The sequence below is a fragment of the Hyposmocoma kahamanoa genome, unplaced genomic scaffold (genome assembly GCF_003589595.1).
Source record: "Hyposmocoma kahamanoa isolate Upper Pololo Valley unplaced genomic scaffold, ASM358959v1 87, whole genome shotgun sequence".
NCBI lineage: Eukaryota > Metazoa > Arthropoda > Insecta > Lepidoptera > Cosmopterigidae > Hyposmocoma > Hyposmocoma kahamanoa.
Genome location: NW_020654422.1, coordinates 14,828,033 through 14,846,586, shown reverse-complemented (window position 1 = coordinate 14,846,586; position 18,554 = coordinate 14,828,033). Strand labels below are relative to the sequence as shown.

General features: G+C 34.6%; 1 protein-coding gene across 1 annotated transcript in view; it reads left to right on the top strand.

Moving 5' to 3' along the window:
* Positions 1-17,869, top strand: part of LOC113235391 (nephrin-like) — a 187,437-nt gene extending 169,568 nt beyond the window's left edge. Inside the window, exons 10-16 of the mRNA XM_026471070.1 lie at positions 4,150-4,301; positions 4,627-4,846; positions 5,892-6,107; positions 7,334-7,471; positions 15,684-15,788; positions 16,464-16,627; positions 17,518-17,869. Coding sequence (XP_026326855.1) covers positions 4,150-4,301; positions 4,627-4,846; positions 5,892-6,107; positions 7,334-7,471; positions 15,684-15,788; positions 16,464-16,627; positions 17,518-17,637 — 1,115 coding nt within the window. The 3' untranslated portion in view covers positions 17,638-17,869. The remainder of the gene's footprint in view (positions 1-4,149; positions 4,302-4,626; positions 4,847-5,891; positions 6,108-7,333; positions 7,472-15,683; positions 15,789-16,463; positions 16,628-17,517) is intronic.
* The last annotated feature ends 685 nt before the right edge of the window (positions 17,870-18,554 follow it).

The window sequence follows — 18,554 nt, the reverse complement described above, 5'->3', positions numbered from 1 at the left end:
GACTATATGTACACAGATTATACATAGCTGGGACCTATAAAGACCCTGAAACAGTGGTTTGCTTAAAATATCGAGTATATAACCAGAAATAGAGACGAAATGTCATTTAATTTGTTTAACAACTATTCTGCCATATCATTACGGTGACAACTGGGCTCAAAAAAAATTTAAAAAATTACATAATTTAATATTTAATTACCGATGAAATGTGATTCCGTTTGTTTTGTAATTAGATGTTTTGCTGTTTTTCCCACACCACCGAATGGCACAGCCCCCCATAGTTAGAGATATTATCTTTATTACAATAAATACAGAATATGTTTGTAGATACGGAGACGTACACACAGGTTAGTTGTTGGCGCTGTACTATTTCAGCTTTCTATTTTGTGGTTTCAGCGCAGACGAGAGTTGATATTTAAAAGTGATATCAGTGCCATTTGACTGATGAGATTCTAGGGATGGATGGTCCTTATTTCGTCTCTATTTCTGGTTATACACTCGATGGCTTAAAAAGAGAAATGTATACGATTTAGATCGAAACGTAATTTCAGTACACTGTACTATAAAAATCGATTTGAAAAACATGGAATTACATCTATTTGCCAAGTTTTATTAAAATTGGTTACAAGAAAGTGCGCGAAACCGGATTCGACCTCTAGTTTGCCACCCTTAGAGGTGGAATATTTTCTTTAAAATTAAATGGGACCAATACTGGGGTGCCCTCTTTCCACTAAAAAAAGAATCATCAAAATCGGTTCACAAATGACTTATCGCATAACATACATACAAAAAATGCAGTGGTATGAGAACCTCCTCCTTTTTCGAAGTCGGTTAAAAAGAAAAAAGAAAGGATTCGACGTATACAGAAAATTTTTAAAATACGGTTTATTGACGGCATAGACACCGTGTATGAATTCCAATACAAGCTGTCACTCGACGGAATGTGAGGCACATATCACACTATGACTTACCACCTCAAATTTGCATGAGACCCGGCGTCAATCGCAGTAGTCTATCGGAGTCGCAAATTGAATGCGCATCTCGTGTGACGCATAACTCATGTACTATATACCTAAACTGTTCACATCTATAATAGGCGAGTACATTCCAAAAATGTACAACTTAAATACTTCTATTTGATTATCTGCTATAAAATACAAATACACAAATGTATGAATACGTCTCGTCGTCATTCTTAAAATATGTACAATTAATTAAAAATTGATCTTGAAATCATTCAACACTGGCAGATTTTTAGGGATCGACATTCATATATAAATCCCATCCTTTCGCGTTTTACCATTGACTTACAATTATATGGACGTCGGGTCCGCGCTAAAAAGTGTCCGCACTTGTAAGGCGCTAAAATCGTATACAGAGCGCGACACTCCGCTTTAGTCTTCATTTGTTCTACTGACAGCGCGATACTGCGATGACATTACAATTTAAATTTGGAATAGGTTGACTTGGGACATTTTTTTCGTGGTTTTTGTATTAGACCCGTCGTCCATTTATTTGTAAGTCAATGCGTTTTACTATTAAAAATATTTATAAACTAGGCTTTAAAAATAGAATAGTGCTTGTCAATTGTCAAGTGTCAAATTAATATTCATTGTTATTTATTGTAATGAATATTGTAATGTTTTACTAGCCATGATATTAATTTATTTTTTTGTGAAATTACTCCATTAATTTGTTATAATTACTAATACAAAGATCGAACACAACGAAAACTTCGATCTGACAAGACTCGAACCTGCGTCTGTGCCATACCAGGGCTGTGATCTTTGTATTAATAAATATTCAATGCTACTCCTTAATAATAAAAAAATAGTTTTTTGTTAATAATATCAAGTGACGGGGTGAACAAGTCGTGCGCCTGATGGTAAGCTACACGCCTGTCCATAACATTTGCAGTGCCACTCAGAGCTTTAAATCGCAAAGCTCTGAGGGGCAATGCCACTGCGCCCGTTACACTGAGATATAAGTTTGTAAGTCCCATGTGCCTGTGATTTCACCAGCACTCTTACCCTTCCAAACTGGAAATAAGTAATGCTCACTTTTGACAGAAATAGCACCTTACCTATTTCTGCCGCCAAGCAGTAAAGTGAACATTACAATACTTCCCTGGACGATGTCAATTGATACTGAAATGTAAAAATAAAAATCAGAAAGAATAAGTAATTCTTGTTCGTGACTTCAAAACTTTAATGGAGCCATACAAGCTTTACGTCAAAACCTTAATAGCATTATATTAATGGTCGTTTTGCTAAAAAGGGACTGAGTATCCACCCACCACTGACTTTAACCATTAATATCTCTGTTGTTACTTAAGGTAACGAGAAACGAATTTCAGATTCATTTCCAACTTGTGAACTGATCGTAGCAATATTTTTTTCCTGTCATATGCCTTATTGGCTTACGACACGTTCCCTATTTCATAGGAATGCTGTATAGCTCTCAAATGCATGCAATGCAGCGTTGCACTGACTCTGATTCTCAATAACATGCATAGGATCGTGTGAGGTTATTGAGCGAATATCATGAATAGATAGTGTTACAAATACCTCACAGCTGTTAGAGTGGGTTTTATCGATGCGGAATGTTTGTCGATGTTCCATCATCAATTCACTTAAATATGACTGACAGGCGTCATTTAGTCAACAACAATACAAATGACAAGCCAGTATGAAACCGCATTTCAATGCTGCAACTTTACAAAATAAATTCTCTATGTCTAAGCGGGTAACATTATTCGCAGCTGAAATTTAAAAAAAAAATTTAAAAAAAGTACATCAAAATGCAATATCGTTGTTGTGCTTCAGTTTCTCATGAATTAATAATATGGAGACATATATTATCATAACTTAATGTTAATAAAAATAACAAAACGTGCGACAATGATGGAAAGTGAAGCGGAAAGCAAATAACCTTACCTTGATTAATCATGTCTAAATTTTACTGTCTGAGAGTTTTAAAGATTATGTGAGAGTACTGTGTGAGAGTGTTAAAGATTATTATAATATATGCTCTTAAGTTTATAAAGTTATCTATAATAATTGCATCCACTATGTCCTAGCCTGCAATTATGGGTTAAAGTAATTCCTGTAGTTAACTGATACATGTTTCAATTTTTAAAACAATATCGATATAACATTTTTGTAACGATTGCAGTCCCTAGCGAGGGAAGCTGAGTGCATACTCAGTATTCCTCAGATCAGCTTATGGCTTAGAGAAGCAGTAACTTTACTTGTTCATGCTAAGATATATAAGAGATATTATGCTTTCTATTGCTTTATTTTCCAGGTGTAGAAAAGGTATTTTAGCATGATAATATGTAGGAGTGTTGTAAACGGTCGTAACTAAAGAGTAACTACGTATGTAGGGCACTTTAAACTCAACGATTTGGACGAGTACATCTAGGTTATTTAGAATCATAGTATTCATTATTTTTATTCCACTTAGCACTACTGTTCCAAATGTTCTGATTAAAATTTTTAACCAATTTAAAAAAAGGAGGAGTTTCTCAATTCTCAATGTATTTTCTATTGTGTGTATGTTACGCGATAACACCGGTCATTTGTGAACCGATTTTGATGATTCTTTTCTGTTGAAAGGAGGGTACCTCATTATTGGTCCCATTTAAATTTAAAAAGAAAATACTCTTCTACCTACTTCTACCTTCAAGGGTGGTAAACTAGGGGATTGAATCCGGTTTCGCACACTTTTCGGTAACTTTTCAATTCGTTAAAACTTGGCAAATAGACGTAATTCCACGAGGTTTTGAGGTCGGTTTTTGTTTATAAAAAACCACACAATTAACTACAATTATGTTACTAAAGTTCTCTTATATCCCTTCAGTTTCTGCTGCAAAAGAGTTACTCTGATGCAGGGTATCGAATTGACCGGTTTGTGAGAGAAAGTCCAAGTAATCACAGACATAAAATTCTGAAGATCCCACAGCTAGCAAAGCATTCACGTTATTAGTGATGCTACCTTAGTTTTGCAAATATATATTGGTGATTGTTACTATATTCCAATAGGCTGGTTGTACACCAAAAAAGAAAATTGACTCGAAAGTAAATTTGAAATATCATTTAAGACGAAGAATATTGTATTTTTTATCATAATCGTTTGTTTTCTTTTTAGATAAGCCAGTCTGCACTAACTCACAAACAACAATAGTTGGAGCTGCGTTAAACGAAGCTGCTAAAGTTACATGTGAAGTGGATGCCTTTCCATTACCGAAAAACTTTCAATGGACACTCAATAATTCTATGGGTACCGTGGAACTTGATCCAGTAAGTGCTCACTATTAATTAATTTATTTTTATCATTTGTATATACACATAATTCTCTTTTGTTTTTTTCTCAGCTATTTTTATTCACCAAACATAGCACGATCGACTGCAAAAGAACGGTTGATTTGTTTTATTGTTGTGTAAGCGCAGATTATTTGAACTGTTTTGATTCTATTTGCGTTTTAATCTGGTGCATTTTATGTTGCAATCTAAATATCGATACTGTCTATGTGATATTGTGCGATTAATTTCTGTGTGTGATGCAAGACAAAAAAAAGTTTATCTATTTATCTAAATCAGCGAAAATTGTTTCCTTTTTCAACAGGCAAAATTCACAATCGATCCAACAGGAACATCTGTTCTTTTATACACGCCAACAACAGAGACAGAATATGGATCTTTGTCCTGCAGGGCAACTAATTTAGCTGGGCGGCAGATAGAACCTTGTCGTTATACATTACTGCCAGCTATAAAACCAGATCCACCATTTAATTGTTCGTCTTTGAATTTGACTGAAGATTCAGCTGAACTGAGATGTGTTGCTGGTAAGTGAATATGATTCAGTCTGCACCAAATTGATAAACTTGCGAAAAATATCATCATACATCCACGTGCTTTGTTTGAATCAAACGTTCAGAGTGCTCAAAATAATGAATTGGCCAAAAAATCCGTGCGGATTTTGTCACTATCTAACTTAAAACAGAAAAATATTTTTTAAACTGTAGCTTTGTCTATGGCCATTTTAAAAAGAATATTTTATTTTAGAAAAGGCTGAAAGGGATTCTTTGTAATTCACGAAAAAATCTGGTGGAAAGTAAAGGTGTCGTATTGTATCAGGATAATACCAAATCGCACACATTTTTACCAAGTCGTCAAAAACTATTGTAGTTAGGTTGTGATGTATTTTACCTCATCCACCATATTTGCCCGACTTACACTTTCAGATTTTCACTTGTTCTGTTGTTTCAAAATTCTTTGAAAGAAACCATCAAACAATATTTAGAGCTGTATTTTATACAACAGTAATTTGTATGAAAGAAGAACTCTAAAATTGCCTGAAAGATGGCAAAACATTATAGATCAATATGGCCGTTTGATATGTATTTTTTAAATGTTATTTCATTTAAATATTTCAATATTTAACAAAAATTTATATTATGCTAATGAATACAAGGTACACTTTACAATTGTTTTCGGTTTCAATATTAAAGCACATTTTAAATTCTTTATGACTCTGAACTTATAAATATGTTAGATCGCTTTGAACGTGTGTTGACTGTACATTAAAATTTAATCGTTATGGTTTGATATTGTGATAAAACAACTCTTCGTGATTTCCAAGACCTTTTTCGTCTATTTTTAGAACTAAATTTAAAATCAACGTTTGATTATTGTATTTATTATTGATACAAAGATAGAAGAAACACAAAGAACGATTCCATGGATCCGACTGGTTTCGAATCCACGTCTATCGCTGTAGCCACGTTAAGGCAACAGACATCGATTCGACTCCTATTTGTGTTTGTACCTGATTTTCAGTGGAATGATCGTAGTGTACTTAATAAAATATTACTTGATTATTCTTCTTAGGCTATGACGGTGGCCTGCGTACGACATATTTCGTCGAAGTTTGGGAATCCGGGCATCTCCTTGCAAACGTTTCAACAGCCATTCCAGTGTGGAAATTAAGGGGACTTGGCTCCGGCAAAGCATTGAAGTTGCTCATCTATGCGCATAACGCTAGAGGACGATCTGAGACTACTACAATGAGGGTGCACACTTTGTCAAGATTAACAATACATACAGGTAATTTTGGTTGCGAAACCTACCTTTATGTCACTTTATGTGTAAATATCTGTATATTAGGTTTTGAAGAACTTATTCTTAGAATTTATTCTGATTCTATCGTATGTAGTCATGATGAAAATCACATTTATTTGAAAACAAAAAACAAAGTAGGGATTTATTTGCCTTCGTCTTTTATGTAAAAATGACAGTTCTGACTGTGTTAAATTATATATAGTCCACTCTGAGCCCTCTGGGCTTGTCACTTAAGGTGATACCTCGAAAATAAATCGTAGTTTCGTAGAGAGATAACGGTAAAGCTTTGCGCATGCTTGTAAATAAGATCGAAACGAATTTTTTTTTAAAGCCATTAATGAAAATTTAACTAGTAAACTCGCTTAGGTAAGGTCAAATAAATTTTCGTAACGTATATTTAGTTTATTATTTATAAACCTACGTTAAGCATGGTATTTTCATCAATTACGTAATCTACGTATTTCTGAAACTACCGATAAGAAGGGTGATAAAACTTCCGTAGATTTCTCATAGATGGCGCTACGACGAAAAAGTCGTTGAAAAAACCAAATACAAAGATACGACCCAAGCACAGAAAAAATTGTGAGGTCCGCTGGTTCGTTCCGTGGCTTAGTTGGTATAGCGTCTGACACGGAAAGCTAGAAGACGTCGGTTCGAATCCGGCCGGATCGAAGTATTTGTTTTTGAGTGTTCGACCTTTGTATTAATAATTATAACAAAGTAGTGGAATAATTTCACAAAAAAATAATTGAATATCAATTCAATAAAAATTTAAAATACCGATAAGAAGTTGATTTCTTGTGCCGTCACTTAATGTTATAAAAAAAAAATCTGCCTCAGTGGCCGATCAGTTACCATGCTGGTTTGCCACGCAAAAGACCCGAGTTCCCAGACCGGGAGAAGTATTTGTATGACCTATATTTATTTTTCCCATGAATTTGGGTGCAATTTGTGGTTGTTTGTGTGTCCATGGCACCGGCGATGCAGGATTTCCCTAGTGCGGGGCTATGAGTATGTACGTTATTTATTATTTATAATTCATCGAGGTGCTATATCTCAAGATTTTTTTAACTTTATGCTTACAATGCGAGCGTTTTAAAAATTCTAAATGTAAAATCTCGTATTTGACTTTACCAACTTAATACATTTTTTTTCATCTTTTGTCACCTCTTTCGTGCTTTTTTACAACTTCGTACTCTTCTTCTTCACAGAGGCAAAAACAGCCAGTGTAAACGTCGACACGAGTTGGGCACTCGGCATCATTGCAGGCATCATCGGAACTTTGGCTGTCGTGGTCATCATTGCTGTTATGGCAAGGAAACGGCATCACCGACCGATGCAATACGAAGGTAAACTTCTTTGGCAGTTCAAATGGCGCATTAAATTTTTTATTTTCGATTTAGTTGCCGTACTTAGTTAATAGCTGTAAAAGTAACGCAGCTGAGTTGGCGGAAAAAATAAACAGTAATAAGTACCAGGACCTCGATTCCTACTACCTGTTTGCACCTATTGGAGTAGAATCCCTTGGCCCGTGGGGTCCCAGTGCCCTTCATCTGTATAAAATTTTATCCAAAAAGTTTTTGACTGTCTAGGAAGCCCTAGGGCCGGCAGCTACCTTGCCCAACATATATAGCATGGCTATACAAAGGGGAACGCTGCCAGCATCTTGGGCACCTTGCCGCGGGGGCCTAATTTTATTCATAATATAATTTAACCGTTTTCAAATTATCTTTATTTTATAAGTAAGCAAATTATACTTGAAATCGTCATATTAATTGTACTCTACTGCTCATTCATATGGCAGAGTCCCTTGAGAAGAATGAGCAAGAAAGTCTAGGGGTTGCTCTTTACATTTGACTACATTTAATATTTACAATATTTATTTCAAATATCTCAGATTGAGACCACCTGCAAGAGCTAAACGGGTCACTACCACGGATTCTTGTCATTCAAGTACGCAGAAGCTGTATAATAATCTTTAGTTTATATATCGAGTTCTTAGGTTTTCGCGATTGTTACACATAGGAAAGGAAACTATTTTTCCGGATTTAAATCGCGTATATTTGTTTTTTCAAACAAACCGACGTTTCGGGCCCTTTACAGATCCCATAGTCACGGTTGAATGAGGTGGTAACGTCATCAACCAGTTATGTCCAATATTAATGCAAACAAAAAAATGGTCACATCACTGCTTGACGGGAGACATACTTAAGGTGGCAGCACTTCCCTGGACTAACTCTTTCACATGGAGCTCTACTGCTACTGAAGTAATAATAAAAAATATATCGCACTCACTCATAGCCCCGCTCTAGGAAGACCCTGTATCGCGGGTGCCATGGACACACACATAGACAACCACAAAACTGTCGTTACTGACCATGAAAGGGATGCAAAGAATAAAATATTAATTTGGCAATATCTGTTACGCCGCCAAGTTTTGGACTAAGATTTCCATACGTACGTGTAAAAGTGATTTTGCATCACCTATGCAATCAACATTAAGAACAAAGATACATTATAAAAATTATCAGTATAGTAGATCCATAGAACGTATGGCAAAAGTTTACGTACCACATACACTCAACAACACTCTATTTAACCTTCGTTATTATTTCAGTATAAAACTCTAGTATGCATAATAAAATGCCTAGTTTGCGTTGCATGTCGAAAAAGGGTTAAAAAGTTCCAAAACCAATTCGGAACTGTAATTCCTTAAAGTGGAACTTCACGATTTCACCTCGACTTCATATGTTACGGATAGCGTGCGAACCGCTCGTACGGTCGCGATGACAATACGAGCGGAATGAGAATGGTTAAAGTTGGAATTTTTACGACATATCCAACGCTACTATGAATGGAATAGAATCGATTTATACATATCAGAGAATTATATACGTAGGAATACAGGGTCACTTTTGTACACATGGAAGGAAATTGATACTGTAATGGCACGGCGGTGATCTAAAAAATACGTTCATGGAAATGATAGGTCGTACAAGCAATAGTGCATTGTTTTATTGGGGTGGAAAGTAGATTATTGCAAACTCATCTTCGGTTTGGGCTTAATGTGTCAACTTGTGAAGCTTAAACCTTCGCCCAGGGCTCTGGCTCAAAGTGTTAACTGGTTTGCAATAACCATAACGCCCGTGTGACACACGACTTACTGTGATACATGTGGAAGAAAACAGCGCAATCTCTTAATTTTAGCAATAAATTTAGCAACGGTAAAGCTCCTTATGAAAGAGTTCCAGGAAATTACTGCCACCTTACCTATTTCTGCCGCCAAAAGGTAATGTTAGCATTACTGCATTCCGGTTCTGAAGGGTGCTGGTGAAATAACAGGCACATGGCATTTATCAACATATGTCTCAAGGTAATGGGTGCAACGGCAGTGTATCTCAGATTTTGCGATTTACAGCTCCTAATAGCACGGCAACTGTCACAGATAGGCGTGTCGTTACCGCCAGGCGCACGACTTGTTCGTCCGGTTCCTTGGAAACATAAAAAAAAATTAAGAAAACAAGAGATATCTTTTTTGTCATTTGCTCTTCGCTCAAAAAATAGATCGAAGTACATTCCTTTATACCCGACGATCATTTAAACAAGTCATATTTGTGGATATAAATGGATTACAAAGTAATACCATTTTTTCGAGCAATTTTATGAAAATGGCGGATTTTTTAATTACGGTTTTGTTCGTAAGAAAAAACAAAATTAGAAGGCAGAGCTTTGACATATTCAGCCTTGTGATTATTTTTGGTAAAACATTTTAAATTATTAAATGTACATCTCTTCTCTAGCTTTTTTATGCATTTAAAGTATTCATAATTTATTGCAAAAAAAAAAATGTCCGTGACAGTAAATTTGTAATTTTTAAATCATTGTCAAACCAAAAACATTGTAAAAAAGGATATTGGCGTAAGCACTGCCGTTTCTCCAGTTTTATTAATCAAGATAAGAATGAAATCACTACCAAAATATGTCATTTTTTACTCAGATCAAACTCAGATAAATAAATATTTATTTTACCTGCTTTAATTGCCTCCCACACAAGATTAAAACTTCAATACCGTTCATAAATTCTTGAACTCATTACATCATTAATACCCAAGTACGCGGTCGGTAGATAATTATGTCTGCCGATCGCGTGACATTCAAGCGGCCAAATACTAAATGCTAACCATATTGAGGGTCTGGTGTTAAACAATATCATTTACTGAAAAACATTAAGCGAAGCGATTTCTTTAGGACATATCGTTTGTCACTCCAATAAAAAAAAACTGGTCAGATTCTCCACGATAGGTACAAATTTTTGGGAAATAAGTTCCTCAGTGACAATTTTTAATCAAAGCCAATTAATTCAAATAAAACTTTTAAAGGTTACGATTAAAAACCATTAATGCAAACTGAAATCGTTTACAAATTTTGTAAACAGATAAATGACAAACATTTCGTGAACGTAAATGTAATCAAAACGAGCATAAGAATAAGTTTTAAGTTACATAACACAAGCCTGTTAACTGCAAGTTTGTTGACAGTTTCCTGGAAGTATAAAATTTATTTAAAAAATAGCAACGTGTCAAAAGTGACATTGAAGAAATTTTAATATCAAAAGACGGTAAACAAAACTCTAAATCGTTACCAGTTTAGAAACTTAAAATTTGGCATGAATGTATGGTATTCGTATTACAACCACTTTTTCTTTAAAATAAAAAACAATTAAATCGTGAACAAAATTAATCTAAATCATCGAAACCACTGGCATTAGTTGGATTTTAGAACACGCCATCGCTTCGTGTCTTGGAGTAAGGTAGCAATAATTTGTCTTTCTAAACATTTCAACCGGCCTGGATACACGGGAATTGTTATAAATGACACAGCAATAGATTGGCCTTAACACCTTTAAATGTTGTTTTTATTCTACGAAACGAGGAAATTAGGACTACTTCTTAAAAAGCAGAAGTGATATTGTAGGTTCCTTGAAATGATAAATGGTCAATAAAGTTGTAAAACTTCTTTATGTACATTGGAATTAATATATTATAATATTAAAAAAACTAATAACATAAGAATATTAAGCTCCACTGTGGCTGCAGCCGTCCCACTACTAATTTTCATATAATTTCTGAACTGCGAAAGTAGCGCGCGTGTGGCGCTCTAAATTTGTGTGTAAAGTGTTCTAAATATTATATTGTATGAAAATTAGTAGTGGCGCAGCTACAGCGCCACAGTGGGGTCACTGCAGCGCTTTTATAAGCGTCTGATTCCAAGGCACTTTAATTTTCAATCATTATAGAACATAAAATTTGATAACGTAAAATATTTAAAAAATATTTTAATTATTTATATAGCAACACTGATATCTTTTGTCTTTGACGATACCAGTGCCCATTTTTTCTTCTCTTCAAATTTTGTTTATAAGTGTAACGAGCGTCGGATTTGATTTTATATATTTTGTCTAGTTTCAGTATTTATTTGCTTTTCTTAAAATTTTGTTAAGTGACAAAATTGGAATGAATTATTAAAACTTTTTCTATTTTATTTCTAATAAAAGAGTCTATAAAGATCCATTTTGTGCTGCGAATTTCATGCAGAACGGAGGCAAATTCCGTCGCGTGTTCAGAATTTTTGAACGTTCCGTTCCAGCTTTCATTGCATTTCAATATGTGATTTATGTCCTTCTGCATTTCGACTGACATTGCAGATGTTCAGTCACCACTCACGACATTTTTATTGAGTCTACGACCACTTCAAGCACATGGTTTGTTTATGAAAAATCTTCATTTGATCTGTGTTTTTATTTTATGTACGTTTAGAAGAAAAATTTTACTTGGTGTGGGTGTTTGGTAAACACACAAATTGGAATCGCTGCGAATAAACATCTCGAAATGTTGTAGTAATTATAATGTAGGAAAAGTAAATCCGAAAAAACCAAATAAGTAGTTAAATTATTCAAGTTACATAACAAGCAATCTTTACAAATATATACACTTCGTTTTTTAGCATTAGAAATAGCTTCAAAGAGGTTTTTTTATCGGACACGATATATCACGGAATTGTACACTCATTTGATATCTACATATAATATTATATTTCTTTTTAATCATGGACACGGATTACAATTTTATTAATAAATAACATAATGTGTACTTTTAATTTATTTTTTGCTTTTTTAAATTTATTATTATAGAATAATAAGGCATTTAGTTATTTATTTATTTATTATAAAGTAAAAAATAAAAAAACAAAGACAGCGCCTAAAAAGCAGAGATGGAAAACAAATGGAATGTTTTAGGCGTATGACGTGGTTATGTCCCGCCACAAGAGTGTTTCACATTATTGATATTTTAATTATTCGCATTATTTTACTGTATCATTAGTTTTTTAATAGTTTTGATTTGCAGAATTTATATTATTTTCTGTTAAAGTTTATTGCTAGTAGGTAGCTCTTTATGTTAATTTTCGTTTGGTGAACGGCGTTGAAGACGTATCGATCCGATGCTGGCCCCAGTAGGTTGCATAGGAACCCGTCTCGAAGTCCGCCAAATGTCCTTCTTTATTGCTTATGTAGAATTAGAAAAATGACACAACCTTTCAATATAATTTCTGAAAAACAACCTGTTTGCAAACCCTTCTTTATTCACCTCGTTTCTAATATTCAAAAAAACGAAGTTTACATACTTGGGATGTAAACATACAAACTTAATCTTAATTACGTACGATGATGATTTTCATAATGTATAAAAACTCTTATCATGATGCATGAATGTAAATTTTCCAACCGAAGAGACAGTGCACACTTAAGGGCATCATAAAATATTTAAGGGTGATATGTTGTTCACACTAGGGCATTAAAATTTAAAAAATTCATTCCCTAATCAAGATCGATGACGCTTGTTATCTGGAAACGTACGTTACTGCATATTTAATAGGGGTTATTACCGTATAACAACCCATGTATTGGTAGCATAACTAATAAAAAGGAAAGAATCCATGTCTAAAGACAAAATTATGTTCGTAAAAGTAGTTCAGGTGAAAAAGTCACAACGTATAATCAAACAAAAATATGCATATGCCGCAACAGTCATGTCACAACCTCATGAATGTCCGAGTATATTGATCGTTTGATAACTATAAACTATTCGAACGGCCCAAAAACAAAGGAACACGTAATATCCTGTCCCTCGTGCCCTGACACCAGTTTGCCAGACGACCTTTTTGATGCCACGGACTGTGTTATACTTTGTACAGGTGACTTTCGAGGTATTGGCACCTAAAGTTTTTTTTATGTGAAAAATATCAATTTAAGTTTTGTTGTTAAACAAATTAACAATAAAACTTAAACTAAATAAGATATAAAAAACCACTTATAGGGGCTTGTAGATTTCGTTTTGCTATTTCCAAATATGCTAATAACTCAATTTCGCCAAAAAGGGCATTACGTTATTTATGACACGGAGGACAGTATTCGAGTATTAAGGAATTTGACGAATGAATTGTTAACCCATGTCATTCTAATGTAGTGTTATTAGCCCCCTTTACACAGTCACTCTATTGCGTGTGAACAGGAATGTCCAAGATTGCGCTCGGGTAAGCCTGCACGCGCAATCGTGCGCGATTACCTGTTTGAATTTTTTAAAACTAACGTTCTCATGTTCGTTTTTTGTTACAACGGAAAGAGCGTCCAATTGCGCACGATTGCTGTATCACGCGTGATAGAGTGTCAGTGTAAAGCCCGCTATTGTTAACCCATTTCCTTCTAATGTAATGTTATTGTCTCTCGTCAGTCAGCTACTTTAACAAATAACTTTAGTTTATGCAGTGCCATTTTATATTTGAATTATGTTGTTTTCATCATGGAAGTCTAATGTATGTCGTTATGAAAGCAGTAGAACCATCAACCATTGAAATATTACCTTAATATCTTCGATTCATGTTAATACTTAAAGTGCCGTGTTTCTGCATTAAAAATATTTTTTTTATTGTAAATGGACTTAGTCTTGACAGTGGCATAGGTAATGACCTATACCTGGAGCTTAAATGGGATCCAAGATGGAACAAACTTACTTAAAAAATCTTTAGAATAGGGGTTGTATGAGCTTACAGCTGGCAGACAGGGAATTTCATAATTTATAAGGCTGTCGCTGTTTCAGTTTCTCTATTATGTTGTATTATGTGGACGACCTCGATGACCTCTGACCTCTGGCAACAGTTTGCCCTGCGAGGATTTTTTTAATACAAAATAGTGAAAGACATAACATTAATACGAGAAATTAAAATAAAGTAGCTGTTCTTGGCAGTCATCTTCACAAAGTCACAAACAAATTCGTTTAAGGGGCAATATATACGCTTTTATAATAAGATTCCGGATGATATTTAAAATGTGCTATTTATGTAAATAATAACACTTTTGCACAGCTTTTGTGTACTTGGATGTCAAAAATCCGTGATAGTGACCCATTTAGCTCTTGCAGGTAATGTCGACCTAAGATGTTAGAAATATGTATTCAAAAATATGTTTACAAAAAGCAACTCCTAGATTTTCTTGCTCATTCGTAGGATTCCCCAGAGAAGATTTCTTAGATCATTCTTCTTGGGGAAATCTGCCTTACAAATAAGCAATAAGCTTAGTCGATATGACGATTTCAAGTTTAATTTACTTACCTACAAATAAAGATAATTTGGGAAAGTCGCTTTTCAAATTTGGTTATGGTCTAAGTGTTCTGGGTAGTGCCCCGGAGTGAATACCTTTGCTTTGTTACTCATAGCACCGGGGTTAAGTAAATAAATAACGCACACACTCATAGCCCCGAAATGGAAGACCCTGTAAAGCGGGTGCCATGAACACACACATAGACAACCACAAATTCCACACAACCTCACGAGATAAATAAATGTAGGCCATACAAATATTTCCCCTGGCCCGGAAATCGAAACCGGGATCTCTGCGTGGCTACCTAGCATGGTATCCGTTCTGCCACGGAGGCAGTCAATACTAATAATATAATACTATATGGTGCACGGTGTAAATGTGGTTATATTGCTCACCGCAGTTGAACTTTAAAAACTGTATTGTATAGATCAATATTCCATACAGAAATATAAATTTAGAAGCCATCGATTCCGTAACAAAGTGAATAAAACCTTATTTATTGATCGTAGTTAAAATATCTGTATAAAAACGCGTTAAAAGTAAAGAGTAATAAAAAGTCAGTACCAGGTTAGTGCCAGGTTTAGATTAACTCGTGTATTGCGTGCGTACCGTAATAATATTGATGTTTAGAAATTATTATTACCCGTGCCTTACTTTGTGACGTTCTTGTTTTATGTAAATGTGATTACAATATACAATTATAGTTATTAGTTTCGTTATATTCAATAAATTAACTTCAAGTTTTAAATATTTTTTTGTGCTACGAACTGAAACTTTTACTAACTTTACCGCAGATCGATTACATTCCAACAGACGTTTTTCATAAACCTTTTCAACCTTTTACCCTTTTATGTTATATTAAGTTAAAATAAAATTCAAACGAATTTACCCAGCGTTTTTTATTTTAGCTCCACTACAAACGGTGAAGGCTTATAAGAACTCAATGCATAGCGCCAATCACTCACCCTTACACCCAGACGACAAGAATCCGGACGTCGTTCCTCTTGGAAAAGGTACTTAGGGTTGGACAACATTTATCAGCGCACTAGAGTACCGCGTTCATAGTAAACTTGTGTCAGTATGTAGCTCATCAAACGTAATACCTACTAAAGCGTGCTGATAAGTAGTTTTCAACCTTTAGCAGTCATGCTGTTTCTGTTTAGAATTTAAAAATGTACATTGAGTGTACGTAAGCTAATATTGGAAAACTAAGTTCAATTGGGAGTTATCATTCTGGCATTCAAGGTGTTGTAAAGACGAAATAATTTATTTATTAATATTAAATTTAGTCATTTCACATTTAACACGTTCATAGTCCACGACTCCACATGGATTAGCAAATTGGCTTCAAATATAAGTCCACGCATACCTATGACGTGGCCAGTACGTACTCATCAATGTCAAATGTTTTGCTTGCATTTGTAAATCAAAGCTCTGATTTTTTAAAAGTTGTGACTTGGATAGTACAGGAGTTGGGGGAGGATCCTATCACCAAAAAAACCTATCACCAGTTCACACAAATTCTGGTTGACAACGAGGTTGATTTCGGCCTTTATATGGGGGACTGTGACCGTGTTAAGTAAAGAATACTCATTTACCCGAATTAATTTTAAACAGCTCGAAAACGCATTATTGATGGTCGATTTTATCAGCGTCAAAATTTATTTCTATATCTTTTATCTATTTAGATTTCAAGTGCACACGGGAATCAGAGCGGCCGCCGGAGCCACCTCCCTACGGCGCAGTAGTGTCACCCCCTGTGGGGTCATCGCGGAGTGCCCACAGCTTACAGCAGCATGAAGCCAGATCCACTACTCCGCACACACCTAATACGCCTGCGTCTGATGCTCAGGTAATACATAAAAAAAACTTTCACATAGAAAATAAATTAATTTACGCTTATGAATTTCTGATGAATTATTTTATTTAATGCAGGTTAGTAAATAGACAGTATATATTGTAATATTTAACAATGCTTGCTTTGTTACTATAAAATTCTATATAAACTGTAATAATAATAACTTATTATAGACGTTTAGTTTATAATAGCTAGTAAAAACAGACACTTCAAAACTGATGTTATCATTATTTTAATCAACAAAAAGAACAGCTTAAACATAGCGTATGCACAAAGACACGTTACATGTGGGCATGTGTATGCACAAGCGTACCCGAGTGGGTGCGCGCTCTAGTGTGAGGCTGTCCTACCTATCCATATTACTAACTATGAGTTTACCGATACGCAGTATTCAATTAGGTTAAAAGTTACATTATATTTTTATTTATACAAAATCTAAAAATATCGGCCTGGCTTCACACTAAATCAATCATACCAGTTCCGTTTCATTTATTTTTTTTAATTAAAAGGTAATTAAACTGAAAAAAAAAGTTCTGTTGGATAAATCAAATTGTTTACAGCTCATTTTTGGACCACCGGACATGAAACAAAAAAAAATTGTGAATTCTATTATATTTTGAATTGTTTTAATGCGCCATTAATGTTATGAAATAAATAATTCTATTCTATAAAAATAAATATCAAATTGTGAGTATTTTATATGAGAAGTCAAAGTGTACTGTACAAGGGTAGTTAGAAAAATAAACGTGACTCAGGCATGTACTTTAATGTCAACTAAGTAAATATAAAATACAAAAAGACCGAACAGCCAAATACACTTACGAAAGCTTGGCTGCATTTAAAAATATATGTGCCTTTTCAACAACCCATTTTCCATTGCATAGAGCATCGGTACGCTAGCGGACGACAGGCGGAGCGTGACCAGTGGGACTCTATCGCGGCGAAGAGAAGTTGTCACTACGCGGACACCACTGCTAGCGAACGCAAGAGAAAGCTGTGTCTAGTCTGATTACTGTAATTTATTTAATCTGTGGCTCTTCACATCTAAGGAAACTGGATCTATTTTTGTATGTTAGGTTTTCGAATTTTTAATGGTTTGAAGTAACATTGCTATTTCTGTATAGTTGAAGTTATTTGCACCGATGAATGTTATCTCTTGGAACGGCGTATTCTTTTATTACAATAGGGTAATTAATACATTACACTTCTTTTATTTATAGCGTATACGGATGTAATGATCTTGGTCCATCGTACCAGTCATGGATGTGCTAAATGCTTTTTCTGCTTTGTAGTTTTCAATTATTTATTTACTCAACAAGTCGTTTTTTTTAACAGTAGGTACTTTTTAAAATACCGACTGCCAACTCTGTTTTTACTAATTCAGTAGGTTATTTACGCATAAAGATTATCAAGTTTAGAATTAAATGCCAATGCATAATAGTTTAAAGTTATTAATATTGTATTGCATAATTTTGTTTTTTATGCACGTCAACTTTAAACCAGCTGTTTGCACTATACAGATGGTTCGTGCGTTAATGAGACAGTTCACTCTTTTGTCCTATTGTACTTTAAAGATGAAGCGATAAGACGACACGGTACAAATAATATTTCGCCAACTATTCCTTTACGTCCGTGGAAACCGCTAGAGGTGCAGTACAATTTATCGTACACAATTTATGTTTAAATATTTGCGCGGTTGCTAGGAGCTATCAACACATTGTCTATTACAAGTTTACAGTGAAAATTGTTGCCAGCGGCCGCGTGAAATTTATGACAATTTATAGCAAATTGTACAGGGCGATCACAAGAAGACACATTTTGAATATAAATATTTTATGTGGTCCTTACTGAAAATTCTGATTGAGGCGTTGAAAACCTATGACAGAGGTGGAGTAATTGCGTAAGTAAGAGCATAGAGGTT